The 18,566-nt window shown below is 46.4% G+C and overlaps 1 protein-coding gene across 3 annotated transcripts in view; it reads left to right on the forward strand.

Annotated features, from left to right (window-relative positions):
• Positions 1 to 18,566, forward strand: part of EIF4E2 (eukaryotic translation initiation factor 4E family member 2) — a 46,596-nt gene that overhangs the window by 14,341 nt on the left and 13,689 nt on the right. For 2 of the 3 annotated variants that reach the window (XM_040349677.1, XM_040349678.1), the window contains exons 3-5: positions 313 to 447; positions 2,144 to 2,248; positions 11,685 to 11,837. In XM_040349677.1, the coding sequence (XP_040205611.1) occupies positions 313 to 447; positions 2,144 to 2,248; positions 11,685 to 11,837 (393 nt within the window). Of the gene's footprint in view, positions 1 to 312; positions 448 to 2,143; positions 2,249 to 11,684; positions 11,838 to 12,237; positions 12,481 to 18,566 lie in introns of those variants that run through there. The other variant, XM_040349676.1, reaches the window with a different exon arrangement.

The raw sequence follows: 18,566 nt of genomic DNA on the forward strand, positions 1-18,566 counted from the left end.
TATATACAGTAAGTGATTACCACCAGTAGGCTGACAGTCGGTGTGACAAGCATGTATACACTCTCGGGTACTGTAGCTTGTGAATCAGTAGGGACTGTGCTGGTAGTCATGCCCCTTGCAGCATTTCTCCTTTTTTTTTTTTTATTTATTTTTTTATTTAAACCCATGCAAGCACAGGGAGAACTTGCAAACTTCAGGCAGGTAGTATCCTAGATGGGATTCAAACCAAGAACCGTAGTAACGTAGTCTGTGGTAGATGATGATGTGCTGTTTGGGAGATGACTACAATTTTTATGTTTGTTTGTTTTTCAGATCGTAGTGCCAGGTCCAGCAGAGCACCCTTTACAATATAACTACACATTCTGGTATTCTCGCAGGACACCGGGTAGACCAACCAGCTCTCAGAGCTATGAACAGAACATCAAGCAAATTGGTACCTTTGCCTCTGTGAGTGCGTGCTGGACATACGAGATGTAGGATTGATCTACAGTCCATTTGTGACCAACACTTTTCACACCTGTTAATTTGACCTGCATTGGAGATGCCGTGGGTTTTTTTTTTTTTTTTTTTTACACTTCTTCCTTCGTCTTTTTTTTCTTTTTTTTAAAGATATTTTTATTGATTTTTTTTGCAGCAACCCACTAAAGGGGGAAAAAAACAAAATTGAATACACTCTAGTGGCAAATTGCAGGTTATCGCACCTGAAAATGCTTGCCAATTCATTAGGTGTGGACAGGCCCTTGGGTTTTTTACAACTGGCATTTTGCCATAAAATTTGCTGAATTTTTTATTTTATTTTTTTAATATATTGTGTGGACAAGGGGAAAAAAATTACATTTGCTTTCACACCAATGTGTCATTTTACAGTGTGCTGTGAATGTCGTACGTGCTGCATTTCAAATAGGTTGATCGCATCAAGTATTAACGTATACTTTTTTTGGTGTGACCAGTTTTTAATGGTATGGATGGTAAAAGTGGCTAAACTGATCACACCGTTGCCTGTGTATGCGTGTCATCTATATTGGTATGTCAATAGGCTGTCTCAGCGGAATTCTCTGTTTTACTTTTTTTTTTTTTTTCCATTTACTTATCCTTTCAATAAAGAAAACCTGATTTGTTAAAAAAAAAAAAAAAATGACCACACCAAAAAAAGTATATGTTGATACTTGTTACTCAGTGCTGTACACAGGCCGTGGCAAAGATTAGATCTCCTATCGCACTTGGTGGGCAGTACTGCCGCTGAATGCTACCCTGTTAAATGAATGGGGACACACCACAACCGTGTGCAATTCAAGCAGTTGTGACCTGGGTGAGCATTTTCAAGGTTAAAACAGGGAAGTGATGAGGTGACATATCGCCTGTCTAACGCCCTCTAAAATGCAGTCCACCACAGATGTGCATCAGCCCTTGCAGTTCCTATCAGAATGAGCCCCAAGAATTTTCTCTTGCAGTGACTTGCCTTTCTCCTAGTTAAATTTCCTAAACTGTAAAATTTAGTTTTTAATCACAAGCAAACATCAAGATGTCCTTTCGTTTATGATGTAATCGATATTCATGAGCAGTAAATGATCTCCCTAGTATTATGCAAAATGTGAGTTTATAGTAGGGCTGCACGATTCTGGTCAAAATGAGAATCGCGATTCTTTTGCTTAGACTAAAGATCACGATTCTCTCACGATTCTCAAAAAAATTATGCCAGAAACCCCCCCCCAAAAAAAAAAAAAAAAATAAATAAACCTGTGATTTATCTGAAAATATGAATATATAAAAAAAGAGACCAGTGATATGTCTATAATGTTAAAGATCATATAACTCCTATGAAAAAAGCAGAATCAAACTTTGATTTTGACATCGGCACCATTCGCGTTCCACGCTGGTTACGTGGAACCAGCGGTGAAAACAGAAGAATCGCGGGTCATCCCGCGGGGAGATCGCGGGCGGGGAGAATCGAAATCGCGATTCTCTCCGCGATTAATCGCGCAGCTCTAGTTTATAGCCAGTAGTTGTTAGTGGGAAAAGGGAAACCATAATATTTGAAAAGGTCATTTTGTGAATATTTGTTATGCATGTCCTGTTTGCATTTGATTCCAAGATTATAACCTAAACAAGCAGTATTGACAGTCTGCTGCCTTTCCCATTATAGGTGGAGCAGTTCTGGAGGTTCTACAGTCACATGGTACGTCCTGGGGAACTGACAGGACACAGTGACTTTCATCTTTTTAAGGAAGGGATCAAGCCAATGTGGGAGGTGAGATATTGCATGGTGATGATCATGGCTGTATTCTGCACTTATAATAAACTGGAACTCCAGCTAAAGCTAGTTTTCATTGCAAATGGTGGAAATGTTTTAACTTTTGTAGTTTTTTTTTTATTTTCTGTGTTTTTTTTTTTTTTTGTTTGAAAGATTTTTCCTCTTTTTGTCCTGTCAACAGTGATCCCAGGAGAGGAAGTGAGAGCAAATGTCGCCAATGAACTAATAAAACATTAGAGTGGGGAAAAGCTAGAACTTCTTCTGTCATGTATTTTAATTGCGGTCTGTATCACTGCTGGCAAAATGTACTTCATTTTCTGGAACATTGTGGACCTGTGTGGATGGGCCTTTTGTTGGGTTCAGAACTGCTTCTCTTCACATACAAGTGTGTGGGAATGCAAAAGCAGCTCAACTGCTGCTAAAACACATTCTGAAGGATCAGTAGGGATGCAAACTGAGGTCAAAAACATGCTGCATTTGTGCATTGAACTATTTGACACAGATCTGAATTAATTAAAAATATTAGCAGTGAGCGCACACAGTAATGAGAACTTGTCAATGGTTCTAAAACTTTCACACTCCTATTGGAAAATCGTAAGATGTTTTGGTTCAGTTCCACTTTTAGGGCCAGTTCGCACCATGGAAACGCAGTCTGGATGCTTTCCAGATGCTTTTCTGCATGTGCAATTTTGATGCGTTCCATCGCGTTTTTGATGCAGTCTAGTTTTTTTCTTAACCTTAAAGCGGTGTTCCGCTCTGCTAAAAAAAATTGTCAGCAGCTGCTGACTTTTCATATAAGGACACTTACCTGTCCTGGGAGCCGTGATGTCGGCACCCTTCCCTTGGCTTCGGGTGCAGGTGCCGGCATCATTAATAAGGGAAACGGGAAGTGAAGCCTTGCGGCTTCACAGCCTGTTCTGCGCATGTGCGAGTTGCGCTGCACTTTCTGAATGGTCCCTGCTGACTTCTGGGACCTGTGTGTCTCCCAAAAGGCGGGGGGGGGGGGGGGGGAGGAAGAGAGGCCAGATATTATGTAGTTCTTTGCACAATGTACAGTGAATTTTTTTTTTTTTTTTTTCCTTCCCGCTGTTGACTTTTTTTATTCCACCCAGTCTGGACCTCCCCTTTTTTAAATAAGGACATGTGTGTCAGTGCATTTTTGATTCTTTTTACTGTGTTGCAGGAAAAATGCAGCATGTTCTACACTTTCTATTTATATATTTTTTTTTCTGGAACTGCAAGCACTGGTGTGAACTAAGCCATTGAAAACCATATAACCTACTTTCCATGCATTTTTGACGCAGAAAAAATGCACTGGTCTGCATGTGGTGTGAACTAGCCCTTAACCACTTAAGCCCCAGACCAATACTCTGTCTAAAGACCCAAGGTGTTTTTACAATTTGTCACTGCGCTGCTTTAACTGGTAATTGCGCGGTCATGCAATGTTGTACCGAAACGAAATTTGCGTCCTTTTCTTCCCACAAATAGAGCTTTCTTTTGATGGTATTTGATTGCCTATGCGATTTTTATTTTTTGCGATATAAACGGAAAAAGACCGAAAATTTTGAAAAAAAATGATTTTTCTTCTAACAAAAAGTAAAAAATATCGAATAAACTAAATTTTAGTCAAACATTTAGGCCAAAATGTATTCAGCCACAATCGCAATAAGCGTATATTTATTGGTTTTCGCAAAAATTATAGCGTCTACAAACTAGGGTACATTTTCTGGAATTTACACAACCTTTATTTTATGACTGCCTATCTCATTTCTTGAGGTGCTAAAATGGCAAGGCAGTACAAAACCCCCCCAAATGACCCCATTTTGGAAAGTAGACACCCCAGGGAAACTGCTGAGAGGCATGTTGAGTCCATTGAATATTTTTTTTTTTTTTTGTCCCAAGTGATTGAATAATGACAAAAAAAATTAAAATAAATTACAAAAAGTTGTCACTAAATGATATATTGCTCACACATGCCATGGTTATATGTGGAATTGCACCCCAAAATACATTCTGTTGCTTCTTCTGAGTACGGGGATACCACATGTGTGGGACTTTTTGGGAGCCTAGCCACGTACGGGACCCCGAAAACCAAGCACCGCCTTCAGCATTTCTAAGGGCGCAAATTTTTGATTTCACTCCTCACTACCTATCACAGTTTCGAAGGCCATAAAATGCCAAAATAACACAAAACCCCCCCAAATGACCCCATTTTGGAAAGTAGACACCCCAAGCTATTTGCTGAGAGGCATGTCGAGTCCATGGAATATTTTATATTTTGACACAAGTTGCGGGAATATGACAAACTGATTTTTTTTTTTTGCACAAAGTTGTCACTAAATTATATATTTCTCACACATGCCATGGTTATATGTGGAATTGCACCCCAAAATACATTCTGCTGCTTCTCCTGAGTACAGGGATACCACATGTGTGGGACTTTTTGGGAGCCTAGCCGCGTACGGGACCCCGAAAACCAATCACCGCCTTCAAGATTTGTGTGAGTGAAATCAAAAATTATGGATGAGGGTTTTATGTAATTTTCTAGCAAAATGATACTGATTTTAACCTGGTGTTTGTTGTATATGTGTTTTCTAAAAATGAGGCTTGTAATAGAGCTGCATGATTCTGGCCAAAATGAGAATCACGATTTTTTTTTACTTAGAATGAAGATCTCTAGCTTGTAAATAACTCTCTTCAGGCTGGTCACGTGACTCGCAGCTGCTTTTCAGCTCCGATACATGGCTACTGCAGGAGGGGCCGATATCTCCCTCTGCTGCCAGTCGGAGATCACGTGGCTGCTCAGCCCCTCCCGCAGAAGCCTTGTCCCTGAGCTGTAAAGTGGCTGCGAGTTACGTGACCAGACTAAAGATGGTTCTAAATAAGCATTTACAAGCCTTGCTTTTAGAAAACGCATATACAGTGTACTATGCTAGAGTATCAGAGGAGCTGCCAGTGACCATTCAAACGTTTTTGGATTGGTACGAATAGTGGCAGGGGGCAGAGACGTGCAGCTCTAGTATCTAGAGATGTGCATTCAATCCTGGCATTTACGTGTTGAAGCGTTCAGCCCCTCTGACAAGATGCTGACAAAATCTATAACAAGCTGAAAATGCTGCGGCAAGATGCTGTCCCAAACGCTACTCAAGGGTTTATATCCCTGAATGCATAGGTCCCTGAACAAAAGTACCACTCGGTACAGTGTCCAGCCCCATACAGCTACACCGTGTTTCAGCCTGTTATGGACTTTGCCTGCACCTTTGCCTGCTGGGTGCATGAAAATGCCTGAGATGGGAGAAACAGGCTAGATGTCTAAAAGTGCAAGACCCACAAAAATCTCGGTGATCTAAAATGTAATCAAACACAATGGCACACATTTACCGCCTCCAACACAGACTTTACTTCACTTTTGAATTTAAATATTACATATTTTTTTTTTTTTTTTTTCCTTTCGTCTTTCAGAACAGCCACAATGGGAGACATGGGCTTCTCCCCTTCCTCTGGAAACACTGTGCCAGCCCATAAAGTCTTCCCCTGCCGGACTTCAGTTGTTAGTGTTTCCTCCGGAGGGGAGACACTATGCTTGGAACCAGGCCGGTCAGTCAGGGGATTGAGGCCACTCTTGGACCTGGAAAGAAGCAGGGGCTTCTAGGGTACTATAGGTGCGGTACTTACCCACCATCTGGAGCCACCCCATCCTCGTCGAGCGTGGGAGCAAGCTGAGGGGGTCCCCTATCGCTTCCACAGGGCCGCAGCAGGAAGGCATCCTAGCTCTCCCTGTTTTCTTCTACAGGCCCCATTTTTGGAACCAGCGGGCTGGACAGCGGGTGACTTTTCCGGCAGAGGGCGGATGTTTCCACTTTGACCCGCAACTTCCGTGTCGCGGAGCTGATTGGGGACCAGGCAAACGCTGGAGAGAGTCAGGAATGCGCACAGGCAGCGTAAGACTCTGTAGCAGCAGCCACCTGCAGTCCTGTCGGAAGCGGAGGCTCTATCGACACCCAGTGACACTACCTCCAGCCTTCCTAAGGTAGGAGTACCCTGGGGTGGGTTCCTCTCTACCTAGGAATGCCCCTCCATACATGGTTCCTGTCTAATGGGGGGGGGCAATCCCCCTGGGTGGTCAGGGGGGAGAGAGACTCTGATCCCTGCAGGATAGAGGGTCAGTGCACTCCCGGGGTTGTATCTGTCTGCCCATTTTTTTTTTTTTTTTTTTTTTTTTTTTTTTTGGTGCATGTTTTTCAGAAAGCGACTGAGAAGTCAAAGTCATCCCATACCTCCATAAGGAAGTGTGCCTCCTGTAGGGATGTCCTAGGGAAGTCATGGGCAAAAGTCCTTTGCAGGGGCTGTATAGACACCCTAGTTAGAGAGAGGGATTCAGAGACGGAGTCAGGACTAGCTGCTTCCGTAAAGGAACTCTCGTCCACCTTTTTAAGACTCCTCTTTTCTTTTTTTTTTTTTCTTTTTTTTTTTTAAAGATTTCTAATTCCATCTCAGGATACAACCCCTCTGCCGGCTCAGGGCTCTGCACCTGCCGAACCTGCCACTACTCAGAGGGCAGAGGTGGCTTCAGGTCCTTCCGGCGTTGAACAGGCACGTCCAGATAGTGCTACCATCCTGGCCCTCCTCCTCTGATGCTCAGAGGAGGAGGGCCAGGATGGGGAATCTGACAAGCCCTACTGATATAAGTTGTCCCTGGACGAGGTAGAGGTCCTCTTGGGGGCAATTTATACGACCCTCAGTATCCAGACCGACAAAAAGACCTTGACCCTCCATGACCAAATGTATTGGGGTCTGGGGGAACAGGAGAAAAGAGTCTTTCCAGTACATGAGGTATTGGTTAACACAGTTAAAATGGAATAGGAGGATTCCGAGAGGAAACCCTTCTTTTCCAGGTCCCTTAAAAGAAGGTTTCCTTTTTCTGAGGACCCGGCGTCTATTTGGAATAAGACCCCCAAATTAGACGCATCCTTCTCCAGAAACATGGACCTAGCGTTTGAGGACTTGGGGGCCCTAGCTGATGTGATGGATAAGAGGATAGACTCCCTTCTTAAAAAGACATGGGACTCTACAATGGGTAATTTAAAGCCAGAGATGGCTGTTACAGTTGTGGCCTGCAACTTGGAGCATTGGCTCAACAAGATCCAGGAGCATATTGAGGCCGGTACGGCTAAGGATACATCTTGTCCTCCTTTCCCACAATCCTGCGAGGTATCGCTTATATAGCTGACGCCTCAGCGGAATCTATCCGCATGTCGGCCAGGTCAGCGGCCCTGGCTAACTCTGCCAGAAGAGCCCTCTGGCTCAAAACTTGGCTGGGTGACAGCGCCTCTAGAGCCAAGTTATGCGGGATTCCCCTGACTGGTGACCTACTCTTTGGCCCAGGTCTAGAAACCGTTCTGGACTGCACGGCGGATAAGAAAAAAATCCTTTCCTCTCAAACGAAAGGCCCCAGTACAATCAAAGAAGGGGTTTCGTCCGCAAGGACAGAGGGGGGCACCCAAGCCTGAGGGGCAGAAGCCTTGGACCCCGAAAGGTAGGGCGATTTTTTTTTTTTATTTATTTATTTATAAAAAAAATTTGCCCTCCTGAGCAGCCCAGCAAAAAACAATCCCACTCCAGTCAGGGTGGGAGCAAGACTGGGGACCTTCCTCCCACAGTGGGAGGCAATTTCTCCCAACCAGTTCATCCTGGGGGTCATAAGAAGGGGATATTGCCTAGAGTTTGCAAGTACCCCCCTAAGGGATCTGGAAGACCAGAGCGTGGTCCGCAGAGTTTCAGAGGCAGAAAAGGGGAAGGGATTCTCTTCACACATTTTTGTTGTGAAGAAGACTTCTGGAAAATTCTGACTAATCCTGAATTTGAAACCCCTGAACAGGTCAATTGCCTACAAGCAGTTCCGCATGGAGTCGATATTCACAGTCAGGGCTCTTCTACCCCCACAACTGCTTTATGGCATCTCTGGACTTCAGGGACGCGTACCTACATGTCCCGATCGCAGAAAACTCTGAGTTTCCTGCGGCTAGCGTTCGACCTAGATGGAACAATTGTACACCTGCAGTTCCAGGCTCTGCCATTCGGGCTATCCTCATCTCCCTGCATCTTTACCAAGGTCTTGGCAGAACCCGTGGCGTTTCTGCGACTCCAGGGAGTGTCCATTGCGTACCTGGACGACCTGCTCCTGTTCGGCATCCCCAGAACAGCTTTCCAAAGATCTGGAGATGACGATGAGAATCCTAACGGCTCTGGGGTGGCTACTGAACTTGGAGAAATCCAGTCTCATCCCCTCACAGCGTATCGCATACCTGGGATTCTGGTTGGACTCAACACTCTTAAGAGTGTTTCTCCCAACAGAGAAGGTCTTAAAATTAGACAGAGCGGTGGCCCTCCTACAATGCAACCAGCAGGTCCCGATAAGATCTCTAATGTCAACATTAGGTCTGCTGACATCCACCCTCCCAGCAGTACAATGGGCAGGACTGCACTTTCGCCCCCTGCAGGCCTTCGTCCTAAGGGTGTGGGACCACAGTCTAGAGCAGTGATGGCGAACCTTGGCACCCCAGATGTTTTGGAATTACATTTCCCATGATGCTCATGCATTCTGTTGTGTACTAGAGCATCATGGGAAATGTAGTTCTGAAACATCTGGGGTGCCAACATTTGCCATTACTGGTCAAGAGGCTCTAGACACCTTGGTTCAGGTACCAGATCAAGTAAAAGATCCCTCTGGTGGTGTAGGAAGGTTACAAACCTGTCAAAGGTCGGCTGTGGCTTATCCTGGCATCTCGGGTAATAACCACAGACGCAAGGGGCAAGGGCTGGGGGGCGCACCTGGGGATCCGAAGATCTAAAGAGATCGTCCAATTGGAAGGAACGAAGGGCAGTGGGGCTGGCCCTCAGATTTTTCCAAGAGTAACTCCGGGGACTCCACACTCTGTTGAGGTCGGACAATTCCTCGGCCGTAGCCTACCTAAAACAAGCAGGGCGGCACGAGGAGCGGAGTTCTATCGGCCCTAGCAACAGACATCCTGGGCTGGGCCGAGATCAACACTCTCTCACTCTCCGCAGTCTGTCTGAGAGGCGAGAAGAATGTGTTGGCAGACTTTCTCAGTCGGAAGCAACTGAGAGAGAGCGAGTGGGTCCTCAATCAGGAGGTCTTCAGTCTCTTGGCCAAGAGATGGGGACCTCTGGAGGTGGACCTCTTCACGTCAAAGAAAATGCGAAAGCCCTCCTTTTTTTTTTTTTTTTTTTTTTTTTTTTTTTTTTCCTCTCTAAACAGAGGAAATGGAGCACTGGGGGTGGACGCACTGTCCCAGAGCTGGCAGTTCAGAATGTGTTGCGCATTCCCACCACCAAAATTGTTGCCCGCAGTGCTGAGGAAGTTTCAGTTGGAACGCATTTCCCTGATCCTAGTGGCACCACATTGGCCCAAGAGGGCTTGGTTCTCAGTGCTCAAGCAGCTGGCTGTAGAACCTCCCCTTCTCCTACCGCCCCGAGAGGATCTCCTCTCGCAGGGCACAGTTCTCTGCCCTCGGGTACACAAGTAGAGACTGGCGGCCTGGCTAATGAGGAGGGCATCTAAGATCCAAGGGGTTTTCAGAGTTTAATTGCCACCCTCCTTAATAGCAGGAAGGAGGAGACTCGCCAGATCTACCAGAAGGTTTGGCTTTGCTTTAATAAGTGGTGCATAGGACGCTCCTATTCGGTGCAGAGCCCCACAGCCATTCTGGAATTCCTGCTGTGTGGAGCAGTTAGGGGTCTTTCCGTAAGTACGCTCAAATGACAGATCTCAGCACTTGGTGCATACCTAGAAAAACCCTTGGCCTCTAACCCCTGGGTAGTCAGGTTTTTCAGGGCTCTCTCTCTAGGCAGAGACCAACTCAGGGCCCACCATTCTCCAGCTGGGACCTGTCCTTCGTTTTGCAGACCCTCACGGGTCCCCCCTTTGAACCTTTAGACAAGTGTTTTCTAAAGGAACTGACCTTAAAGGCAGTATTTTTGGTTGCAGTGACTACTGCTAGGAGGGTGAGCGAGATAGAGGCCTTATCTGTTAGATCCCCCTTTTGTGTTTGTTTTTCTAGATCGGATCATTTTTAAGACCGATCCAGCATTTTTACCCAAGGTTACTTCGAAATTCCACAGAAGTCAGGAAGTAGTTCTACCTTCCTTTTGTCCCAACCCCACAGGTATGGGGGAGTTGAGGTTTCATACCTTAGTGCAGGATGCATCTCCTGACATCCATCTAGAGCTGACAAAAGAATTTAGGAAGTCAGACTCGTTATTTTTTTGTTTTCTGGGGCTGCAAAGGGTTACAAAGTGTCTTGATGCACTATTGCCAGGTGGCTCAGAGCAACCATTGGACAGGCATATACCCTAGCTGGTAAGGAGATCCCTACAGGGATAAAGGCACACTCTACCAGAGCTTTGGCAGCTTCTCAGGCGGTTTTTGCTACGCCAGAACAGATATGCAGGGCAGCGACATGGTCCAACTACTCCACTTTCGTGAAACATTACAGAGTGGACCTGGTGTCGGCAGGTGAGCAAGCCTTTGGTCGAAAGGTTTTGCAAGCTGTAGTCCCACCCTAGCTGGTAAGTGCTCGCTTATCCTCTCATTGTGGCTGTCCTGAAAGACGAAAGGGGAAAATTAGAGTTACTTACCGGTAACGTCTTTTCCAGTAGTCTTTCAGGACAGCCCTAGTTACCCTCCCTGAGATTTGGGGGGGGGGGGTCTTGCTTAAGACCAGAACGCAGCATGGTAATGAGTTTTTGATATGTTACTAATATGTTCTTGTGTCTCCCCAGCTGGCCGGAGGTAATCTTGTAACAACTAAAGTCCGGCAGGGGAAGTAAGAATTTATGGGCTGGCACAGTGTTTCCAGAGGAAGGGGAGGAGCCTATGTGTCTCATTGTGGCTATCCTGAAAGCCTACTGGAAAAGACTTTACCGGTAAGTAACTCTAATTTTTTTTTTTTTCTCTTGTGGCTTTTGATTACAAAAAAATTAATAACCTTACAAATAACTGCGTTTTGCTTACATAGTTTTCCAGAACAGTGTTCCACCATCTTCAGTGGTGCTGAAAAAAAATGTATTGACAAGTGACAGTTTCCCCACGTTCACATGGGCCGATTTGGCATGCGATTTGACACCAAATCAGCAGCTATTGCCAGCAATCGCAGCGTCCGAATCGGTGCAGCGCCACACAGATTCCCAAAAGTAGTACAGTAACTACGGGAGTGATTTAAATTGACGTCTGTGCAGGAACTCAACGCCAACCCCCCCCCCCCCCCCCCCCAAAGTTGGATTCCATTGCCAGTTTAAAATCGATTTCTAACCCACAGCAGTGTGGACCTGGGCTAAATGTTAGCAAGCTGAATGTATTATACTTATTTTAACAGCTGCCTGTCTCATGATATATAATCTTTTCTCTCTGTAGGATGATGCAAACAAGAATGGAGGAAAGTGGATAATTCGCCTTCGTAAAGGTCTAGCATCTCGGTGCTGGGAGAATCTCATCTTAGCCATGCTAGGAGAGCAGTTCATGGTTGGGGAGGAGATCTGTGGGGCTGTGGTCTCTGTTCGCTTTCAGGTGAGTCTACTGGAAATAAAGAATAAATGCACATCTTGCTTTTTTCAGCATCTGTATTCCTCTCATTAATGCCACAAGATTCTGATAACTGAAAATTCTTAATTGGGGATTTTTGGTTCATATATTGCGATACATGTTCATGCTGGTCTAGTGCATGCAAGTAGAACTTCAGGCAAAACTTAAACCTACTCTCTGCCACATTCTTAACCTAATCTATCTAACCCTGTAAAGCAAAAATCGCTGTACTTGCCTATTCTGCAGCCGATCCTGTCATTGGCAGCTGCAGTGTGGAGGCATGTGCAGGAGTGGCAGCTGACAGCAGAAGCCCCATAGTAAGTCTATGGGTGACCTCACTTCCCCAACAATTTTACAACCGTTGTCGGTCCTCTTCTACACACAGATTCCGCTGCTGGAAACTGGACTGGATCAGCTGAAGAATAGGAAAGTTAAGTATAGCCATTTTTGCTTTACAGGGTTTTATAGATTATGTTTAGTATGTGGCAGGGAGAGGGTTTGGAGTTGGGTTTTGCTTGGACTTGCACTTGAAAGTAATTCCTCTCTGGTCAGTCCCTACTCTGTAAAATGTACTTGCTTATAGCATATTTTAGTGGACATATAGTACCATTATGGGGCAGACAGTTTGAGAGCAACAGACCCAGTTCAGGATTTCATATCATGTATTGTATGGGAAGTGAAAGTAAACCATTATGCCAATCTGTACTATGTATTTTGCAATGCTAGATACTGTTTTTTTTTTTTTTTTTTGTTAAATATAAATTCCAAAAACTGTGTGTGTGTGTGTGTGTGTGTGTGTGTGTTATATAGCTTCCTTTACCTTAGTGCAGTCCTCCTCCTTCACTTACCTCATCCTTCGATTGTCCTTTTTTCTTCTGAGAAATCCTCACTTCCTGTTCATTTGTCTGTAACACCACACAGTAGGGCGTTTTTCAGGCAACAAAATGCTCAAATGTGAACAGGTGCCATTGACATGAATGGGATTTTGCTTGTTGGGCGTTTTTTCAGGCGTGTGTTTTTTTTTTGTTTTTTTTTCTTTATCGTACATCACGGGACACAGAGCGGCATATTCATTACTATATGGGTTATATGGAGTACCTTCAGGTGTTGACACTGGCAATCTCAAACAGGAAATGCCCCTCCCTATATAACCCCCTCCCATAGGAGGAGTACCTCAGTTTTTACGCCAGTGTCTTAGGTGTTAGTCATGGTTTAGCTTGCCTCCGCATCCTTGGGATTAGGTGAGCTACCGGTTCTGTCCAAAAAAGCCTCAGCGCTAAAGTGGTCAGTAACCGGACCCCAAACCCTTGGGGTATAGCCCATAATGCTTTTCTTTTTAGAGAGCTGGACCCTGGGCCCAGAACTTAGAAACCTTTGGGTGCCTAATGTTTTCTGTTGCCAGGGTGCTATATGGGCCCAGGACAGTGGATCCTTCATAGGAACCCAGGGCCTGAAGGTCTAGACATCCCCACGGAGATGGGGGAAGATTGGGCCTCTTGCTTGGCAAAGTCCTGCGGCATGGAGCAGGTAAGTGAGGGGAAAACTTGCGGAACTTGGTTCTTAGCAGGTTTTTTTCTGGGGGGTCACAGGGGACATGCCTAAAGTTATGCACTGCATCTGGCAAACTAGTCACATATCATAAAGATAGGATGGCTCTATATGTATTATTCCCCATAAGATGTGACCTCCCTTGTAGTGTTGGAAAAGCATTGAGTGGGGCCTGTGTGATATAAAAGTATATGTGTGTGTCAGAGAGCTGTGCTTACCTGCAAGCCTCCAGGCGATGCTCCATTCAGTCTTCCTCCTCAGAGCCTGCAAAGCAGGCAAAACGCTGACCTCCTCGTGGTTCCAGGCTGCAGGCTGCAGTTTGCTGGAGCAGAGAGGTCCCTTCCTCCCAAACCCCCCCCCCCCCTGTCGGGAGGGGCATTTCCTGTTTGAGATTGCTGGGGGGGGAAGGGCGGGTCAGTGGCTTAAGGAAGGGGCGGCCCTTCCTTGTTTGTTCCATTCAATACTTTGGAACTGGGGAAGAAAGACCAGAGCGGCAGCACGGGGCGCCGAGGACACACAGTGGCCAGAAAGGATATTGCAGTCTTCAGAAGACTGTTTTTCAAGCCTAGAAATAGGCTGTTTCTTTTCCATCTCATAGCATTTCTTTGCAATACTACTCAGGGGGACAGAATGTTTTTTTTCTTTCCTGGATTTGAAACAAAAAAGAAAAAAAAAAAAAAGAAGTCATCTAGGGGAGAGGAAGCATTTTTTATCCCCCAAACAGGTGTTTGGGCAATTAACTTTTATAGTTCCAAATACCAATAGGTAGCAGGTGTACCTCGGTATTGTACCATGGCATCCGGGTCAGAGGGTACAAGAGGTGGGGATTCCCCCAGAGAGTCTGAGGTCTCGGACAAAGTTATGCCGCTGCTTTCCCCACAGGGAGCCTTGGGGCCATCGGGATCTGGGGCTGGAGCTGGCGCGGGTCAGTCCAACCCTAAGATGGTCACGGACAAGGTATTACTCACCTCTCTAAGAGAGATGGAGAAAAGAATGGGAAAAATGATAGCCACAGCTATGCGGGGCAGTAAACGGATTAGATCTCCGTCGCCCGAGCGCGGACCCTCAGAAGAGGAGGTCCTTTCCTCATGGGAATTGGACGACCTCTTGGACAAGGACCAAGTAGGTTCAGGGATCGAAGATCCGGATACAGAGGAGTCTGGAGCAGTCTCCCAAGGGGAGAGCTGGTGGATTCAAGCCTTAACGGACTTGGTCCATAATGCATTCAACTTGCCAGTACCAGATCTCCAGGTATCTACGGTTTCAGCTTTGGGCTCACTGAGGGCGCCTCAAAGCAATGCAGTATTTCCGATCCACCCTCTACTAGAGGGAGTTTTGTTCCAAGATTGGAACAAGCCAGATAAAATCTTCTTACCACCTAAAAGATTCTCTGCCCTATATCCTATGGAAGATAAATTTTCCAAGAAATGGGCTACTCCTACAGTGGACGCAGCCATCTCATGTATTAACAAATCATTAACATGCCCTGTAGAAAACATACAGGTATTCAAGGATCCAGTTGATAAACGCTTGGAAGCACTACTTAAGAACTCCTTCACTACTGCAGGGGCAGTAGTACAGCCAGCCGTGGCTGCGATTGGGGTTGCTCAAGCATTATCGGATCAAGTTAAGCAGATGCTTAAACTTATTCCTGCCCAGCAGGCAGAAGAATTTTCGGATGTCCCTAGGGCCATATGTTTTACAGTAGACGCAATTAAGGATTCTATCCAGAAAGCGTCACGTTTATCGTTATCCCTTATCCATATGAGAAGACTCTTATGGTTAAAAAGCTGGGAGGCCGAGCCCCCATGCAAGAAGCTCCTGGTAGGGTTCCCCTTCCATGGAGGACGACTCTTCGGAGAAGACCTAGATAAATACATTCAAACCATTTCAAATGGCAAAAGTACTCTCTTGCCAACTAAGAGGAAGTTTCAGGGGCCTGCGTTTAAACGACAGTACTCCCCTGGGCAGGGGCCCTCTAATGCCAAACAGTATCGACGGCCTCCTGCGAAAGCAAACTTCGGCTTCAACAGCAAATCACAAGGACAGGCTGCTAGAGGCAGAAAGCAGTGGGTTCGCAAACCAGCAAAACCAGCCCCCAAGCCCTTATGAAGGGGCGCCCCCACCCACGAAGGTGGGGGGAAGGCTGCGACTCTTTTCAGAGGTTTGGGAAGCCAGCGGTCCCGACGAGTGGGTACGGTCTTCCGTGGCCACGGGCTACAAATTAGATTTCCTAAGGTTTCCTCCTCATTTCCAGGAGTCGAGGATTCCAAACGATCCGGAGAAAGGAGCCGCATTAATGTCGGCATTAAATCATCTACTTTCCCAGGAAGTAATAGTAGAGGTACCAGTCCTGGAACAGGGGCTAGGTTTCTACTCCAACCTATTCATCATCCCGAAGTCCAATGGAGATGTCAGGCCAATTTTGGACCTAAAGATGGTAAATACATACCTAAAGATCCGCTCATTTCGGATGGAATCCGTGCGGTCAGCAGCTACCACACTCCAAAAGGACGACTTCATGGCGTCCATAGACATAAAGGATGCCTACCTTCATCTTCCAATTTATCAGCCACATCAAAAATATCTACGCTTCATGGTGGCTTCGCGTCACTTCCAATTCGTGGCGCTTCCCTTCGGGTTGGCTACGGCCCCCCGGGTGTTCACGAAGGTCCTAGCTCCAATCCTAGCCAAACTAAGGATCCAAGGGGTCACGATCCTAGCATACCTGGACGACCTCCTAGTCATAGATCACTCGTCTCCCGGCTTGGAGCGAGCAGTGGCCCTCACGGTCCAATACCTCGAGAAGTTCGGCTGGGTCCTAAATCGAGAAAAGTCAGCTTTCCTGCCCACAAGGCAGTTGGAATATCTCGGCATGAGATTAGACACAGAACAACAAAGAGTGTTTCTACCTCTGAGGAAGGTCAAAGCCATCAAGGAATTAATCCTACTGGTTCTAAGCAAGAAGGAACCGACTATTCGCCTATGTATGAGGTTACTAGGCAAGATGGTGGCCACATTCGAGGCGGTACCATACGCCCAGAGCCACACTCGCATCCTGCAGGCAGCCATCCTGTCAGCATGGAGCAGAAGGCCACAGGCCTTGGATATCCCGTTGCCGCTCTCATCAAGAGTCCGACAAAGTCTGTGTTGGTGGTTAGACCCTCAGAATCTACTGAAGGGGAAGTCTTTCAGCCCAGTGGCTTGGAAGATAGTGACCACAGACGCCAGCCTGACGGGCTGGGGAGCAATTTTGGATGGTTGCACTCGCCAAGGTACTTGGGCAACGCCAGAGAAGCAGTTGCCCATCAACATCTTGGAGCTCAGAGCTGCTCGACTAGCCCTCAGGGCTTGGACGTCAAAATTGCAGGGGTTCCCGGTGAGAATTCAATCAGACAATGCCACGGCCGTGGCATACATAAATCACCAAGGGGGAACCAGGAGTCAAGCCGCTCAGAGAGAGGTGAGCTTGATTCTCCTATGGGCAGAGGCTCATGTGCCCTGCATATCGGCAATATTCATTCCAGGAGTGGACAACTTTCAGGCGGACTTCTTAAGCCGCCAGACTCTTTTGCCGGGGGAATGGTCTCTGCATCCACAAATCTTTCAAGCACTCTGCCAAAGATGGGGAGTGCCGGACGTGGATATCATGGCATCGAGACTCAACAAGAAGCTAGACAGGTTCATGTCCCGCTCAAGGGATCCGATGGCCTGCGGAACCGATGCGTTGGTTTGCCCTTGGCATCGGTTCAAACTTCTTTATGCGTTTCCCCCGCTCCAGTTACTACCCCGCCTGCTGCGCAGGATCAGGGTGGAGCACATACCAGTCATCCTGGTAGCTCCAGCATGGCCCAGAAGGGCATGGTACTCACTAATCTTAAGGATGGTAGTGGGAGACCCTTGGACTCTTCCTCTACGGCCAGACCTGCTATCGCAAGGTCCGATCCTCCACCCTGCCTTACGGCATCTAAATTTGACGGCCTGGAAGCTGAATCCCTGATTCTCAGGGGTAGAGGTCTGTCTCAGAAAGTAATCTCTACCCTAATCAGAGCCAGGAACCCGGTCTCTAGGGTGATTTATTACAGGGTCTGGAAGGCCTATGTAGGCTGGTGTGAGTCCAAGCGATGGCTTTCTCGCAAATTTACCATCGATAGAGTATTACGTTTTCTCCAGCTAGGAGTGGATAAAGGATTGGCATTAAGCACAATCAAAGGACAGATTTCTGCTCTGTCAGTGTGGTTTCAGCGGCCGCTGGCCACCCACTCGCTGGTTAAGACCTTCCTTCAAGGGGTCTTACGTATTAAACCTCCAGTTAAATCCCCGCTTTGCCCGTGGGATTTAAACCTTGTTCTGTCAAGTTTACAGAAACAACCGTTTGAGCCGTTGGCTGAAATTCCTTTGGTTTTACTGACAAGAAAGTTAGTATTTTTGGTCGCCATAGTTTCCGCAAGAAGAGTATCGGAACTGGCGGCCTTATCCTGTAAGGAACCATATCTTATTTTTCATAAGGACAGGGTCGTTCTCCGCCCTCATCCTTCCTTCCTACCGAAGGTTGTATCCAGTTTTCATTTGAACCAGGATTTGGTATTACCATCCTTCTTCCCTAAACCTACTTCCAGAAAGGAAGGGTTGCTGCATACCTTGGATATCGTCAGGGCCATGAAGGCCTATCTTAAAGCTACAAAGAAGATCCGGAAAACAGATGTGCTGTTCATATTACCGGATGGGCCCAAGAAGGGGCAGGCAGCTGCAAAGTCCACCATTTCTAGGTGGATTAAGCAATTAATCACTCAGGCCTACGGCTTGAAAGGGTTGCCTCCTCCAGTATCATTAAAGGCTCATTCTACTAGGGCCATGGGCGCCTCCTGGGCAGCACACCACCAGATCTCTATGGCTCAAGTTTGCAAGGCGGCAACCTGGTCTTCTGTCCACACGTTTACAAAATTCTACCAGTTGGACGTAAGAAGGAAGTCTGATACAGCCTTTGGGCAGGCAGTGCTGCAGGCTGCAGTTTGAGACCCTCGGATTCCGGGGGCTCCTCTTTTTTGAGTTAAATTTAAAATTTAAGATTATTTTTCTCAACTAAGTTGGATTTATTATGATTTGAGTATTTCTCTAAATTAAATCCTTTTGTCTTGGAGATGTTCTCCCTCCCCTCATTGTGAG

The sequence above is a fragment of the Rana temporaria genome, chromosome 4 (genome assembly GCF_905171775.1).
Source record: "Rana temporaria chromosome 4, aRanTem1.1, whole genome shotgun sequence".
Lineage (NCBI taxonomy): Eukaryota > Metazoa > Chordata > Amphibia > Anura > Ranidae > Rana > Rana temporaria.